At 39.7% G+C, this 17,323-nt stretch overlaps 2 protein-coding genes across 2 annotated transcripts; both read left to right on the plus strand.

Moving 5' to 3' along the window:
* Positions 1-838: 838 nt before the first annotated feature.
* Positions 839-4,734, plus strand: LOC308138932 (organic cation/carnitine transporter 2-like; the record flags this gene model as incomplete). The annotated part of the gene is made up of 10 exons (XM_080508212.1): positions 839-1,228; positions 1,323-1,426; positions 1,872-2,026; positions 2,105-2,276; positions 2,389-2,515; positions 2,756-2,850; positions 2,950-3,164; positions 3,718-3,900; positions 4,065-4,200; positions 4,539-4,734. 10 exons carry the CDS (start codon positions 839-841, stop codon positions 4,636-4,638), a joined length of 1,677 nt encoding a protein of 558 aa, XP_080364338.1. The 3' UTR covers positions 4,639-4,734.
* Positions 4,735-7,032: 2,298 nt separating this feature from the next.
* Positions 7,033-16,503, plus strand: LOC308139502 (uncharacterized protein; the record flags this gene model as incomplete). The annotated part of the gene is made up of 18 exons (XM_080508963.1): positions 7,033-7,440; positions 7,692-7,795; positions 7,878-8,032; positions 8,178-8,349; positions 8,477-8,603; positions 9,061-9,161; positions 9,338-9,552; positions 9,751-9,933; positions 10,097-10,232; positions 12,890-13,358; positions 13,606-13,709; positions 13,803-13,957; positions 14,100-14,271; positions 14,370-14,496; positions 15,297-15,397; positions 15,571-15,785; positions 15,984-16,166; positions 16,331-16,503. The coding sequence occupies 18 exons, from the start codon at positions 7,033-7,035 to the stop codon at positions 16,501-16,503; spliced, it is 3,300 nt and encodes a 1,099-aa protein (XP_080365089.1).
* Between the last annotated feature and the right edge of the window lie 820 nt (positions 16,504-17,323).

Consider the following 17,323-nt stretch of genomic DNA (forward strand, 5'->3'; position numbering starts at 1 on the left):
GCCCCATATTTCTGACACACCACAGAAAAAAAAAATCCTTGCAACATGTTGACATTATTGCACAGCAGAGAAAAATCCATCCCGAGATCAGTTAATGTTCATGTCAATATCAGTGCACAAAAGAGCAATAACTTGTCAGACTTGAAGTGTTGACTTGTTGTTAGAGATGTTTTTCTTCCCATATCGTGGGTATTTTAGTTTTGTCTCCTCATAGTATCACTGACATGGATAGAAGACTGTTGTATTTTTACATAAGCTCACCACTACAGTATGGGTTTAAAAAAAACAAAAAAAAACCCAGAGTCCAGTGTGGGTCTTAATGCTACTTAGCAACATTTAGAGTACAGGCACGTGGACTTCTTTGGAGTATTTAAAAGTGAGGAATGTTGTTTAGAGAAAATACCCACAGCCGTGTGGGGGCTGGGAGGCCAGATTTGTCAGAAGGTTCTGACTATTTGCCTTTGTGTAAATCAAATCAAACCGCTGAGAAAAAGAGAGAAACCTCAGAAATGTATGTAGATAAATGTGTCAACGTCTAAAGAAAGGGGGGAGGGGGGGGGGGGGTTCTGGCCTGAAAGTGGGCTTTTCTTTTTTGTTTGTTTTCTTTTTACCTTGGGATGTAAAGTTGTGCTCTGGAAAGAAGGTTTAAAACTCCCTCTGGACTAAAACAAAAAAAGAAAAAAGAAAAAGGTGAAGTTTTTGTCCCCCACCGGGAGTTCAATCCCACCACTCGGGTTCTAAGCTCTGGACTGGAGGAGTACTCTCATACTCTGAGGAATTTTACAGAACACTTTTTTCCTCCCTCGAGAGCAGGGAGGCTGTTTTTTTTCCAGATAGGATGGGAGACTATGATGAAGACACTGCATTCCTTGGACAAACTGGTCCTTACTTCTGGGCCACATTCTTTCTCTTGAACACAGTGTTCGTGTCGACTGGATTTAATGGACTTTACATTGTCTTTGCAGGAGCAGCTCCGAAGCACCACTGTCTCATTCCGGATGTAAACTTAACTGAGGAGTGGAAAAATGCCATCATTCCCATCAGGCGAGTGAAAGGTGAAGAGATTCGGAGCCAGTGCAGTAGATACAAGTTAGACCTGGTTAGAAATCTCTCTGCTGAAGGCTATTTACCCGGAAGAGACATTAATGTCACCAAATTGGAGCAGGAGGAATGTTTGGATGGATGGAGCTACAGCAAAGAGATCTATCACTCCACCATCGTCACTGAGGTTAGAAAAGGATACACGTGTTTGTTCGTTTGTGAGAGATGTAAGTTGTCTTTGTTTTTGCATGAAATACACCTTTTGTTTACATCTCTGACAGTGGGACCTTGTTTGTGACAATCAGTGGAAAGTTCCCTTTGCGTCCTCAACTCTCTTTGTGGGATATCTTGTTGGCTCTCTCATCTCGGGACAGCTCTCTGACAGGTATTTGATTTCTCATTGTAATCCTCAGAGATTACAAATGCTCTTGATGTCACTTATCGTCTTTTACATGTCAAATTTGCATTGATTTAAAATGTTTTGCGTCATTTACTGCATGCATTTTGAAAATGATAGGCACAGAGGTTTTTTTAATGCTTTACGTGCACTGTAACGTTTGTTACTGTAGATGTCGGCTATGCTTTGTCAATGACAACAGCCCCATCTGCTGATGCAAACTCCTACGTACATTGCATACTGTACCTGGTCAGGGCCTCCCAGGCCTTTCCTCCTGAAGTCTCAAAGTCTTAAGCATTTATTGAATTTCATCATTCTGGGTTTTTAGCAAATCACAGTAACTCAGTGATCCAAGGTTGTTGTTTTTTTAATGATTTTTTTTTTTTAATGTAATATTTCTGTGTGTACTCATGAATGAACTGTTTCCATTTAGGTTTGGGAGGAAGAAGGTGGTTTTTATCTCTCTTGGGGCCCAATTCCTGTCCGTCCTGCTTCAGTCCTTCTCTCATTCATGGCGGATGTTCTGTATCATGTTCCTGTTCGTTGGAGCATCTCAGATATCCATCTACATTTCTGCGTTTGTGCTCGGTAAACTTATTTCTTTTCTTTTTTTTTTCACATTCTGCTGTTTGTTTGATTTAAAATGTATGGCTTTGTTGATTACAGGAACGGAGGTGTTAAGTAAAACTATGCGAGTGCTCTTCACTACTCTCGGGGCCTTCCTTTTTTATTGTATTGGGTACATGACACTACCCTGGATTGCGTATGGCATCAGAGACTGGAGGACTCTGCTTGCTGTTCTGTCAACAACCTCTGTTGTTTACATCCCACTGTGGCGGTATGCCTACTATTATGATTACTTTTTTTACCCGATATGTTGCTTATTGTCATTTACATATTTAATGCAGAGAAGAAAATAGTTTCATTGGGAACTTGTATTATTTGTGCAGGTTCATCCCCGAATCTCCTCGATGGCTGATAACTCAGGGTAGAGTGGAGGAGGCCGAGGTCATCATAAGAGAGGCTGCAAGGAAAAATAAAGTTGAAGCACCACCTATAATCTTCAAAGAATCTGATGTAAGATTATGATGCATCCACCAACTTCTGCGATTCTCTCTTTTTAAATTTCGATATCAAAGCTTCCTTAGTTCTGAAGAAGTTGACAAAATAAAAGTACTTTTACGCGCATCTCTGGGATACATTCATGGCTGTATTAATAGTTCTTCTGAAAATGAATCTTTAAATTACATTCTATACAGAATTGTGGACAATTTATACATATTTGTCAAACCGATTCAAGTAAATTGTATTTTCCAGCTCCAGGCAATGCCACCCAAGAAGAGATATACCATGCTAGATGTCCTCAAATCCAGGAACCTCCGATGCATCACACTGATGTGCCTGCTTTTGTGGTAAATCTTTCCCTCTCTCCTTTTATTAACAAAATGGTCCAACATTGACACAGAAAAGGTGATGCCCCATGAAGTTTGGCATTATTTTCATCTTTTTAGGATGGCAATAAACATTGGGTACTTCGGTTTATCCCTGAATACCTCCAACCTGAGTGGCAACCCCTTCATGAACTGCTTCTTATCTGCCATGACGGAAGTCCCTGCGTATGTGGTTTCCACCTGGCTACTGGGGAGATGTCCAAGAAGGGCTCTCCTGTCATCCTTCCTCATCATCGGAGGAGGAGTTCTTCTTCTCATCCAGTTCATCCCAGACAGTACGGTGTCTTTTTTCCCCTCAAATAAATCTTCAATGAAGCGGAGTTATACATGGTTTTGATAATTATCTTACATTTTATCTTATAGGACTCAGTTGACTAATTGGTTTTTGAGTTCTGGTATATTATTCATATTTATTTAATGTGGATGACACATATTAACTGTGACGAAAGATAATACACTTTTAAAAACACCATCAAAGATTGTCTTGTTTTGGGTCTTCTGTGGTGTATCTGGTATAAGATATATTGCAAGTTGCAATCACTTACACTGGCTATGTCTATAAATGAAGAAAGTCGATTAGAAAATGACTGAACAGCATTTAACTATATATATATATATAATGTTGTTTTTATTGTCAGCTAAAAGCAAACCTACTGTCTGAGGTTTTCTCAAGAAGGTTCAACATAATTACCACCAGTATAAACTGGTAAAACGATCAAATGGCCTGATACTGACATTTTCAACTTGCGTCTGACTTCAGTTTAGGCTGAACGCAGTACTTTAACTTTGGTGTTGATGTGCAAACGTGTCACCGCCCTTCCTCCTCAGCTCTTCAGTACGTCGCTCTGGCTCTAGAAATGACAGGGAAGTTTGGCTTCACCATGGCCTTCAGCATCGTCTACATCTACACCGCGGAGATCTACCCCACTGTACTCAGGAACGTCGGCATGGGGATGTGCTCCTCGGCTGCTCGCATTGGCAGCATCACGGCTCCATATGTCATCTATCTAGGTAATTTTGAGATCATCTATATTATTTGTAGCGATACACCATCAATGCTTTGAGAGCAAAAACATCTGCAAAGGATGTCGGTAGCACGTATAAAGATTAAGGAAATTATTGGAGGATTAGGAATCATAATGACAAATCTAATGGTGCTCCTTTGTCTTTTACAGGTACATATAATAAGGTTCTGCCTTATATTTTAATGGGAAGTCTCACGATTGCTTCCTCTGTGGTGAACTTCTTCCTCCCAGAGACACTTCATAAAGATCTTCCAGAGACAGTGGAACAGATGCAAGAATGTCGGGGGTGTGTTTCCATCACTTTGACACAAATCTAGTCTGCACTGCAGTTAAATATCAAATATTACAGAGGTTTTACTGTGTGCACTGGAAAACAATCTTTTAATTATTCAAAACAACACTTTAACTGGGATACATAAAAAAGTCAACAAACTACTTTTTCCTCTTCAGAAACTCTTCATGTATTTTCTTGTAAGATCATGTTTATTTCTGTATTTGTTTTCAAAAACATTTGAAATTCCAAATAATTCTCCAATGAAAATGTAAACATGGTGAAAGGTGACGCGAAGTATGTGTTGATCATTTCTGTGTCTCCGTTGCTCATGTGCACATTTTTAATTCCAGGTTGTGCTGTCGACCCAAAAAGAAGAAATGCTATGAAAATGGAGCATCGGGCAACACGCCCGTCCAACATGAGCCCAAATCTGATGTGATCTCCCTTTAGCTTCTTTGAAAACAATACTTAGCTCGGTGTAAAATTTCTCTCAAAACCGAAAAAAAATAAAATGTATTTTGGGGATTCAGAATTCCACTATCATATTTTTTCATCATCAAGTTTTTTTTTTTGTTTTACAGATAATGTTTATTTTCGTCAAGAGATTAACATATTTTTTAATTTTTTTTGTATGAGATTGAAACACATTTATCTGATTGTCATATGATGCATGCAAATGAACAATAAACCCTTTGAATACCAATGTTGTGCACATGACTCAACATTAGTCCCTGCCTTCCCTGTGTATTTAAACTCCTCACTCTCTCTCTGTTGTCTTCATCAGTTCCTCAAAACATTCCTGATTCCTCTCCGTTTCCTTGTGTTCCTTGGACTGTAGTTTGTGTTCTCTGCTCTCGTTTGGATTGATACCCCATGACTATTAAACAAATTAATTTTTTTTAAAGGACTTCAGAGTCTGCATTTGGGACCACCGGCATCCCTTGACAGTAGTAGAGGTATGATGTTCTACATGGCCACACAGCTGATCCCTGTGGTTATCTATGGGATTCATGCCAAGAGAAAGTGCAGGTTTCACTCCCTTTGAGGTACCACAGTCTCTTAATAATGCCACCTCCATGAGCTGGAACATTGTTGTCCATTAAGATGAAATTAGGCCTGTGTTGTCCACGCAGGGGTACAATGACTATATTAATGTTGTTATTCAGCTTGTCTTGGCATGTCACTGTAACACTTAAAAAGTCTAGATTGTCACAAGTAGCTCAAGTTAGTGACAGTAAACAAGGTGAAGGTGGGGAGTGAACACTGTTTATTTACAATATATACAGTATGAAAGGAAAGACAGGCTTCGGTTGTCGTGGAGTCTGAAGACAGGCAAGCAGCAATTAGGAAAACAGTCAGCAGTAGCTTTCAGTAGTTCTCTGGCCTTCATTAGCTCCCCACAGCTGAATCTAAACCATGGGTGTGATCTGCACACACAGGAGGAGAGGGAGGAGCAACTGGAGGTACGCACAAACCCCACCTTCCCAGCCAGGCACACAGGCCTGGAGAGCCAGGGCCGTGACAAGGGCAGTCATGTATTGACACGACACTCCTGTCCACACTGCAACACCGCCACCAAAGGCTGCTCTTGAGGTCTCCAACATTGTTGGAGGCCATCATTTCTGCTCAATGTCAACAGACTTTCATTAAAGAACAGCACTGAGGCCCATTGGTCCCTCGTCCAGCTAAATGCTCCCTGGCCCATGTAAGATGATGACGCTTGTGCCTGGTGGTGTGGTCAGGTACCCTCAAAGTTCATCTTGCAGTTCACAGACCATTTTGACGTAAATGGTTTCCAAAGGTGTGTTGTGACACTTGCATCTCACCTCCATGAAGAGTTTATTCCGGCTTTTGTTTTTCAGCAACTCACCAGGTTTTCAGTCATCATTATTGTTGATATAAATTTAAAAGGCATCATATCGGGTAAGGCAAGAAAAAGATTCTCATTTCAAAGACGGGTTCTGCCTTTTTCAGTTCGATCATTAAAGACTTCTAGTGCAATGCAAAGACGACTGTCAGCAGAAAGAAAGCTTTGGTTCGTAGGAAGATTAATAACAAACCAGAATGGTCCAAAGGTTAGAACTTGTGCTCACTGATGTATCTAAAGCACATTATATTACTTGGTGCCTCTTTTGTTTAATGATTAAATTTGACAATACAAGCTTGGTGGTGAAAGAAATCCGTAGTAAACAAGGAACCACAGCTCTTTTGTGCCACAAAAACTACTGCCAATGCATCATGTAAAAGGTCCACAGAACATTTCAAACATGAGACAATGTTAATAAATGTATTTTCTTGTGACACAAGTACAGTATATCAAGTCTTCAATCAACCAACCTCACCTCAGTTGCCTGGGGATATTTGTCGAGGTATGATAGTTTCAGTCTATCTTTATCTTTATGCTCAGGGATATAACTGAGTAATGAAAGCAATAATTCTGAGCTTTATTATTGTTTCACACCTGCTTAACAATGATTAACTGTCTTTTCAAAAGTTCCTGGAAGGCACATTCATGGATTTTATAGTTTTCTTGTTTCATAAAATACATGTGCAATTCAAGCATGCCTGGCCAGGCACTGTATCTATGGATTGACCAGAAGTATGATTAGTGAGCGAACAATTCAAAATTGTTTTACAGCATTTCATGTAACTCTGTAACCTCAGAGATCAGTTGAGGGCTGGATATAAACAGAGAGCTCAGCTGAACAGGTCACTTTGACTTCAAATGCATGCCAAGACGTTGTAGAGCACAGTCTGCCGTGTGTCAATCAGTGGAAACGCAGCCTTGGATTCTACTTTGATCAGGTTTTTTTCTTTAAATCATCAAGAATTTTTTGCATCATAATGGCCAGTGAAAATATCAGAGACTATGACACCATCACAGCTTTTCTCGGCTCCTGGGGAGCTTTCCAGCGAAGGATTTTCTTTGCTCTGGCCATCAGCATCCTCCCAAATGGATTCATTGGTATTTATATAGTATTTGTTGGAGACACTCCACCTCATGAATGTTATATTCCTGAAGACTCCAAAATCGGTGAGATGTGGAGAAACGTGACGGTTCCAATGGAAACGGTCAACGGTGTTGAAAAGCGCAGCTCCTGTTCAAGGCTTAACCTGGAAATTGTGAAAAATTACTCCCGAAACAACTTCATCCCAAATGTAGATGTGAACGTGAGTGAGATTCCTTTGGAGCATTGTCTCAATGGCTGGAAATACAGCACAGCAATCTACCAGTCAACTATTGTAACAGAGGTGAGCAATGAGGATTTGTAACTTCAGTTTATTTCAAAGTTCTTCTATCTCCAGGGTCTGAAATGTGTCGTAAAAAAGGAACCAAGAATTCTGACTGGTTCCTGAATTTGATGTGGATATAAAACTAAAAGTCTTCATCTGCCTAAATCAAGGTTATAGTGTATGTACTGTATATGTACATGCCTACATGTGTGTCTCTCAATGTGTGACATAAACAGATCTTTGAATGTTTTTTATGTATAATTTTGCAGTGGGACTTGGTGTGTGACAATGCATACAAAGTTCCTCTGTCCACATCTATTCATTACGTTGGAGTGCTGGTAGGAGCGCTGATCTCAGGCCAGTTGTCAGACAGGTTTGTGAAGAGCTTTTGTTTTCCCAATGTCCTTGTCAGCAGTTTAAGAACGACGGTTTAATCAACCTGACTCGTCACACAGGTTTGGGAGGAAGCCAGCACTCTTTATCATGATGGTTCTTCAGACTGTGTCTCTCACAGCACAGATTTTCTCCCCGAGCTGGGAGATCTTCTGCTTCATCTTCTTCTTTGTGGGTGCTGGTGGATTCTCCAACTATATCATTGCATTTGTGCTCGGTATGAAACGCCCTAATTTGATCTTAACCAGAGTATTTCTTGAAAATAAAGTGAGATACAGAGAATCGGTAATTGTATTCTCACCGATACACGTATATGCAAAGTTTATTTTACTGGATTATTTTATGACTTCTACCACCCGCAGGGTCAGAGGTTCTCAGCCCTAAAACCAGAGTGATTTTCTGCTCTCTTGGAGTCTTCATGAGCTCGGCTCTGGGGTACATGGTGATGCCCGCAGTAGCCTACCTCCTCCGTGAATGGCGGATGTTAATGATTCCCATGGCTGCCTCAGGCTTGATCTATATCCCTCTGTGGTGGTGAGACTATTTAATGTATATGGTACACCGAAACTCTTCTTTCATACTGTGTCCCATCCTGTCAGTTCTTTGGGTGACATACAGATGTTTTTCAGCACATGCTGTACTCTTGTGTTCATCTGATCAGGTTTATCCCAGAATCTCCTCGATGGCTGTTTTCTCAGGGGAAAGTGAAGGAAGCTGAGGCCATTCTGAGAGACGCCGCCAAGCTGAATAAAGTCGAAGCTCCGCGGGATATTTTTACCAAAGCGGAGGTCAGCAAATTAAAAGTCAAGCTAAATTCCATTTGAGTTTGTTTGTGCTTGAGATTTCTCTGCATACTCTTCTTTAACTCTTGAGTCTAAAAATGTGCATGTCAGGCTAATCAGTGACTCTAAATTGTTCGCATGTGTCAATGTGAGTGTATTTGTTGTCTGTCTCTGTGTGTTTGCCCTGTTAATGACTGGTGGCCAGTGCAGGTTGTACTCTGTCTTCACGTGAAGTCAGCTGGGATTGGTTCCAACCCTGTGTACAAGGTGGATGAAAGTCAAACAGGGGAAATTAAAATCTGGTCATGTTTGAACTTTATTTAATGACTCATGCTAACACAAACTGTCTTTATAGGACAACACGAATATTAAGGTCTACTACAAGTGATCCGTTTTCTAAGTGCAGTGACAGAATCAAGAAATGTTGAATTGCTTTTAACATATCTTTGTTTTTCTGTTTCAGGTTGAAGATGCATTGGTCAGGAAAGAAGAGAAATCCAACATACTTGTCATTCTGAAATCCTGCAATGTTCTATCTATTATATTACTGTGTTCATTTCTGTGGTGCGTATACTCTTTTTCTTCTTTTTAATTTAATCAACAAACATCATGATTGACAACTCTTGTTAAATTACAAGACAAAATATGTGTTTTTTCTATTTGGGATTCATGCAGTTGGTTTCAAAGCACACTGTGCTTCGGTTTTGTGTTTTTCTCTAATGGGTGTATTGTCTCTGCAGGTTCGCCATCACCATCAGTTACTATGCTTTAATCCTCAACACATCAAACTTGCATGGCGACCCTTACCTAAACTGCTTCTTGTCAGCGGTCACGGAGGTGCCAGCCTACATAATTGCCCTGATTTTGCTCCAGTACTGCTCCAGGCACATCTGTCAGTCCTCCACACTCCTGCTAGGAGGCATTATGATCTTCTGTGTGAACCTCATTCCAATAGGTAATGTTCAAACGCCTCTCTCTTCAGTGAAAGAGCTTGACAAGAGATATACAAACGCAATAAACATTTGGCATTTTGGGATCTTTAAACGTGCTTTGATACTTTAGAGAAGATTTCTATCGTTCATCGTGGGGGAGCTTTTGGAGTTAATAACAAATGTTCTTTTCTTTTTGCTTCTGCTGTCTTGCTTCCATACAGGTTTACCAAGTGTGGCAGTGTGTCTTGAGATGTTGGGAAAGTTTGGCATTACGTCAGCTTTCTGCGTGGTGTATGCCGTCACATCGGAGGTCTTCCCCACCGTCATCAGAAATACAGCGATGGGATGTTGCTCCATGGCTGCGCGTCTCGGCACCATCACCTCCCCCTTCATGATTTACCTGGGTAAATGGAATCATTTGTTGTTTTGGGTAGCAGAGCAATGTTTATGATCAAACAGTATCAGCGGCATCAGATATTTTTACATCCAAACACATTTACTGAAATCTTCAAGTGAACATTTCAACAAATATAAGTTTTATCTTAACTTTACGTTCCTTTTTGGCAGGACAATACTTCAAGTCACTGCCATACATATTGATGGGCTCTCTAGCCATTTCTGGTGCTATTGTATGTTGGATGTTGCCAGAAACATATGGAAAAGCTTTGCCAGAGACGTTATCACAAATGCAGCTGATTTGCAGGTGAGTTCAGATATTAATATGATGCCTGGCCTCATTGTTTAATTTAATCATTCATTTATTCTTTCATCCATTTATCATATTTTGAACATGAGGAAAAACAAAATGCATTGAAGGTGAAAATCTAGATGAAAATATGTTCAAAAAGAAGTCGGAGGAAGCAAAAGCTTATTAAATCCTCCCCCCTCTCCAATTTATTTACACAGCATTTTTTTTTAACCAATCCCATAATCCCAAAACAATGCAAGGCAAAGTAGAACAAAGCAAAGAAAGCAAATGAGTAAGTAACAGGTAAATAAGCAAGTTGTAACAGTCAAAACACCTACTGCATATTCCATTCTTCTTCCCTACACCTTGTAAACCGCGTGTATTTGTACCATTGTTTGAGGTTTTCCATGGTTGGACATTGCTTGAACTCCAAAAACAGTCTATTCCACACTGAAATGCTAAATATTTTTAAAGTTGTGTTCTCTCATGGATGTTTGAAACTGTTTCCTCATTTTGTGTTACCTGAATGCACTGTTAGAGCGAGATGGCCGGTGATTGGCTCAGAGTGGAGAAAGGGGCGGGTCCGATGATTGCGTGTGTGTGTGTGTGTGTGTGTGTGTGTGTGTGTGTGTGTGTGTGTGTGTGTGTGTGTGTGTGTGTAAAAACATATTTTATAGTATGGGATATCAGTGTGGGGGTATCCAATATTCCTCACAGCCATTACTGTAGCTTCCATACTGAGCAATAAATACTGGTGTCATCTGCAAATAAAGTCAATATTACAATGTTTGATACTCTGCAGATGTCATTTATGTAAAGAGAGGACAGTTTTGGGACCCAATACTGACCCCTGGGGGACGCCACAAGCAATGTACAATCATAAAGAAATAACCATTCCCAGCTTCACAAACTGTCTCCTGCCCTCTAAATAACTTTTTACTCAGTGTAAATCTGTTCCCCTGATCATATATCGTTCCAGTTTCTTGATTATTATGTTGTGGTTGAAGGACGATAAAGAGGAACCCAATGTTTCATTATTGGGTTGCTCTTGCAAAATGTGATATATTATCACCAAGAAAATAACTAAAGAAAAGTGTCACTGTTCCAACAGGGGGCGAGGCAAAAAGACAAAGACAAAGGAAGTTGAAAAAGGAGACAGCGCATCCAGAGAGACCAAGTTATAGATTCTTATGGCTTGTTTGTTTTTTTCTACATTCATAGTGTTGTTGACTGCTGAACTTTGACTACAAGTGACGTATTTCAAAACAAATTTTACCCGGCAGATTTATTTGCTTGTGTTTGTTTAAAATGTTGTATTTATTTAGTTTTGAATATGGTAATGTTTTCAAGATACATATTTAAATAGAGAATATTGGTAAGGAGCTGTTGAAAATTGATTGTTAAAAGTATCTTTGACTCTGTGATTTGTAAAGAAAATATGTAAAAAAAAGAAAAAACAAGTGAATCAAATTAAACTGAAAATATCAAATGTTGTTTGAGATGTTTGAGTGTGTTGAAGTGTGAGTAACACACATGAAAGTGACAAAATAAAGTGATGAAAGTCACATAACTGATTTACTATTATATCTTATTTATACTAACCACCTATAGAAGAAAGTAAGCTCTTATTTGCTACCTACAATATGATGCTTCTTCCAGCAGACCATACAAAGCAAAATAACTAGACATCTCAGTAATCTCCAACCAACACCTGTAAAAAGTTCAAATGCATTTTACATTCTTCCTGAAATTTCTCCTGATAGCTGAATATCCCTAACTTGTGAGCAGTGTATGTGTGCCTCATGTTAATATTTGACAGTGACACAAAGTTTATTCCGACTTTTGTTTTTCAGCAACACGCAAGGTTTTCAGTCATTATTGTTGTTGCCATAAATTCAAAGTGCATGAATTTCATTTCAAAGACTGGTTCTGCCTTTTTCAGTTCTGTCATTAAAGACTTCTAGTGCAGTACAAAAGATGACTGTCAGCAGCAAGAAAGCTTTGGCTGGTAGGAAGATTGATAACAGACTAAAATGGTCCAAAGGTGAGAACTTGTGCTCGCTGATGTAGCTAAAGCACATTGTATAACGTGGTGTCTCTTTTGTTTAATGATTACATTTGAAAATACAAGCTTGATAGTGAAAGAAATCTGTGTTAAAAAAGGAACTATTGCTGATTTGTGCCACGAAACTGACTGCCTGACCCAAAGCATCATGTCATTAAAGGTCCACAGAACATTTCAAACATGAGACAATGTTACTAAATGTTATTTTATCTTTACCTTTTTCTTTATGCTCTGGGACACACTGCAGGGGTAAAAGTGACAGTTATGTGATTTATTACTGTTTCACACCTGCTTAACAATAATTAACTGTCTTTTCAGCCGTTCCTTGAAGGCACATTCATGGATTTGACAGTTTGCTTGTTTCATAAAATACATTTGCATTTCAAGCATGCCCAGCCAGGCACTGTATATCTGGTTTGACCAGAATTAGGATTAGTGAGCGAACGTTTCAAAATTGTTTTACAACATTTCATGTAACTGTAACCTCAGGGGACAGTTGAGGGTTGGATTTAAACAGAGAGCTCAGCTGAACAGGTCACTTTGGCTTCAAATGCATGCCAAGACGTTGTAGAGCACACTCTACTGTGTGTCAATCGGTACCACGCAGCCTTGGATTCTACTTTGATCAGGTTTATTTCTTTAAATCATCAAGAATTTTTCACATCATAATGGCCAGTGAAAATATCAGGGACTATGACACCATCACATCTTTTCTCGGTTCCTGGGGAGCTTTCCAGCGAAGGATTTTCTTTGCTCTGGCCATCAGCATCCTCCCAAATGGATTCATTGGTATTTATATAGTATTTGTTGGAGACACTCCACCTCATGAATGTTATATTCCTGAAGACTCCAAAATCAGTGAGATGTGGAGAAACGTGACGGTTCCAATGGAAACGGTCAACGGTGTTGAAAAGCGCAGCTCCTGTTCAAGGCTTAACCTGGAAATTGTGAAAAATTACTCCCGAAACAACTTCATCCCAAATGTTGATGTGAACGTGAGTGAGATTCCTTTGGAGCATTGTCTCAATGGCTGGAAATACAGCACAGCAATCTACCAGTCAACTATTGTAACAGAGGTGAGCAATGAGGATTTGTAACTTCAGTTCATTTCAAAGTTCTTCTATCGGCAGGGTCTGAAATGTGTTGTAAAAAAGGAACCCAGAATTCTGACTGGTTCCTGAATTTGATGTGGATATAAGAAAAGTCTTCATCTGCCTAAATCAAGGTTATAGTGTATGTACTGTATATGTACATGCCTGCATGTGTGTCTCTCAATGTGTGACAGAAACAGATCTTTGAATGTTTTTATGTATAATTTTGCAGTGGGACTTGGTGTGTGACAATGCATACAAAGTTCCTTTGTCCACATCTATTCATTTCGTTGGAGTGCTGGTTGGAGTGATGATCTCAGGCCAGTTGTCAGACAGGTTTGTGAAGAGCTTTTGTTTTTTAAACGTATTCCCAATGTCCTTGTTTCCCGTTTAAGAACAACAGTTTTATCAACCCGTCTCATCACACAGGTTTGGGAGGAAGCCGATACTCTTCATCATGATGGTTCTTCAGACTGTATCTCTCACAGCACAGATTTTCTCCCCGAGCTGGGAGATCTTCTGCTTCATCTTCTTCTTTGTGGGTGCTGGCGGATTCTCCAACTGTATCATTGCATTTGTGCTCGGTATGAAACGCCCTAATTTGATCTTAACCAGAGTATTTTTTGAAAATAAAGTGAGATACAGAAATATTGTTCTTTGCATTCTTACCACTATATACGCCAGGTTTATTTTACTGGATTATTTTATGACTTCTACCACCCGCAGGGTCAGAGGTTCTCACCACTAAGACCAGAGTGATTTTCTGCTCTCTTGGAGTCTTCATGTGCTCGGCTCTGGGGAACATGGTGCTACCTGCAGTAGCCTACCTCCTCCGTGAATGGCGGATGTTAATAATTGCCTCGGCTGCAACAGGCTTGATCTATATCCCTCTGTGGTGGTGAGACTATTTAATGTATATCATGCACCGAAACTCTTCTTTGGGTGACATACAGATGTTTTTCAGCACATGCTGTACTCTTGTGTTCATCTGATCAGGTTTATCCCAGAATCTCCTCGATGGCTGTTTTCTCAGGGGAAAGTGAAGGAAGTTGAGGCCATTCTGAGAGACGCCGCCAAGCTGAATAAAGTCGAAGCTCCGCTGGATATTTTCACTAAAGCGGAGGTATGAGGCGGACCTCATGCACAACTTTTGTTTCATTCTCAAAGATTACTTCGTCTTGGAGGGAGGTGTTTCAAATCCTATCCCAAATTATTAATAATCCTCTGAAACCTGAACTTTGTCTGATCCTCTTGGGAGTTTCCAAATCATCCAATAAAATTACACTGAGCCCACAGAGATTCATCTCCGACTGCCTAATTACTGCCAAAAAGCTGCTCCTAACATTAAAAGGAAAGGAAATTCCGTTCTCTCTGCTAAACTGTGGATACAACCGCTAACAGATACGTTACACTGAGAAAAAAATCAGGTATGTCCTGAGAGACAACCGATACAAGTTTGATTCAATATGGCAGCCTTTCATCGTCTGGCTTCAAAAGAGAACACATAATAACAGTATTCCCTGATTGTAACTACTATTAGATGGAGAGTGTGTACCTGGAGAGAGAGGGTCCCAGAAGGAGGGGTAGAGCAATGTTATGTTCTTTGTTATAAATCAGAAATGGCCATTGTATGTTTTTAGACTGTTTTGTTGTACATTCCATGGCCAAATAAAAAAGTCTTGACGAAGCAGAGGTACACAAGTTAGAACAGTCACACTGAATTCCACTTGCCTGTGCAGGTTCCACTCTGTCTTCACATAAAGTCTGTGTACAAGATGGATGAAAGTCAAACTGAGGAATTTCAAGTTCAAACATGAGCCAGATTTTAGTTTGGTGACTCATGCTAACACAAACAGTCTTCATAAGTGACAGAAGCAAAACTAGTTCAATTGCTACTAATAATTCTTTATCATTTTGTTTCAGGTTGAAGATGCATTGGTCAGGAAAGATGACAAATCCAACACACTTGTCATTCTGAAATCCTGCAATGTTTTCTCTGCTACATTACTGTGTTCATTTCTGTGGTGCGTATACTCTTTTTCTTCTTTCAAGTTTAATCAACAAACATCACGATTGACAACTCTTGTTTGATTACAAGACAAAATATTTAGTTTTTCTATTTGGTATTCATGCAGTGGTTTCAAAGTACACTGTGCTTCGGTTTTGTGTTTTTCTCTAATGGGTGTTGTCTCTGCAGGTTCGCCATCACCATCAGTTACTATGCTTTACTCCTCAACACATCAAACTTGCATGGCGACCCTTACCTAAACTGCTTCTTGTCAGCGGTCACGGAGGTGCCAGCCTACATAATTGCCCTGATTTTGCTCCAGTACTGCTCCAGGCACATCTGTCAGTCCTCCACACTCCTGCTAGGAGGCATTATGATCTTCTGTGTGAACCTCATTCCAATAGGTAATGTTCAAACGCCTCTCTCTTCAGTGAAAGAGCTTGACAAGAGTTATACAAACGCAATTAACATTTGACATTTTGGGATCTTTAAACATGCTTTGATATTTTAGAGAAGATTTCTATCGCTCATCATGGGGGAGCTTTTGGAGTTAATAATAAATGTTCTTTTCTTTTTGCTTCTGCTGTCTTGCTTCCATACAGGTTTACCAAGTGTGGCAGTGTTTCTTGAGATGTTGGGAAAGTTTGGCATCACGTCAGCTTTCTGCGTGGTGTATGCCGTCACATCGGAGGTCTTCCCCACCGTCATCAGAAATACAGCGATGGGATGTTGCTCCACGGCTGCACGTATCGGCACCATCATCTCCCCCTTCATGATTTACCTGGGTAAATGGAATCATTTGTTGTTTTGGGTAGCAGAGCAATGTTTATGATCAAACAGTATTAGCGGCATCAGGTATTTTTTACATCCAAACACATTTACTGAAATCTTCAAGTCAACATTTCAACAAATATAAGTTTTATCTTCACTTTACATTCCTTTTTGGCAGGACAATACTTCAAGTCACTTCCATACATATTGATGGGCTTTCTAGCCATTTCTGGTGCGATTTTATGTTGGATGTTGCCAGAAACATATGGAAAAGCTTTGCCAGAGACAATCATTTTCATTTTACGTGTGCCGCTGCTTGATATACGGATAAGAGCGCAGTACCACGTGTGACCGCTGGGTGTCACCAAACGCGCCTAATGTTCACCAGCCATAAGTCGAGCTGCCACTCTGCCACTGAGCACAATTATTTAAAATCAGTTGGTTTCTATTCAATTTGTCCATTAATCTTTTTCTTTCGCATTTTCTGCAGCTATGTGTGACACATTATCTAACCTCTGGACAGAGACAAGTGTCTGGAGAAATATAAGTGGAAAACGTTTGGTGATATGCATTAAAAAAAAACACAGAAAAAAACCTTGAGAATTGTGAGGGTGAAAGATGCAGAGGAGGTGTGAGAACAGTTGATGAAGGCCAGGGTCAGATGATTTGAAGATGATGATCCACTGTGGCAAGCCCTACCAGGATCATACTGAAAGAAGAGGAAGGACTAGAATACTATGCATGTCACAGCAAGAAATCCTTTTCATGCATGTTCTTTCTTCCTTTCTTTCTTTCTTCATTTCAATCATGTTATTTTCCTTTTCTCAGATTTCATTCCATTGAATGTTTACATAATTGTAGGGGAGCACAAAGAAGCTAAACTTATAGTGGGTGCCCCTTTCTTCAAACACATAACAGGAAAAAATTAATAAATACAAAATAGACTGATGCGCAATTTACAGAATATTCAAATCAGTCACCCAGACACAAATCATGTAATTTCCGCCGATTCAAATCAACGTCACATGTAACTTCTTATTTTAGCTCATAGCTTACAAAAAATACATAATTAAATAAATAAAAATATATAACCTGCAGTTCACTGACAAATAATAGTTCAGCAAAGTCAATGTAACATTTAACTTAATTATTGTGGCTCATAGGATTTAAT

This window comes from Blennius ocellaris, assembly GCF_963422515.1.
Source record: "Blennius ocellaris genome assembly, chromosome: 14".
Lineage (NCBI taxonomy): Eukaryota > Metazoa > Chordata > Actinopteri > Blenniiformes > Blenniidae > Blennius > Blennius ocellaris.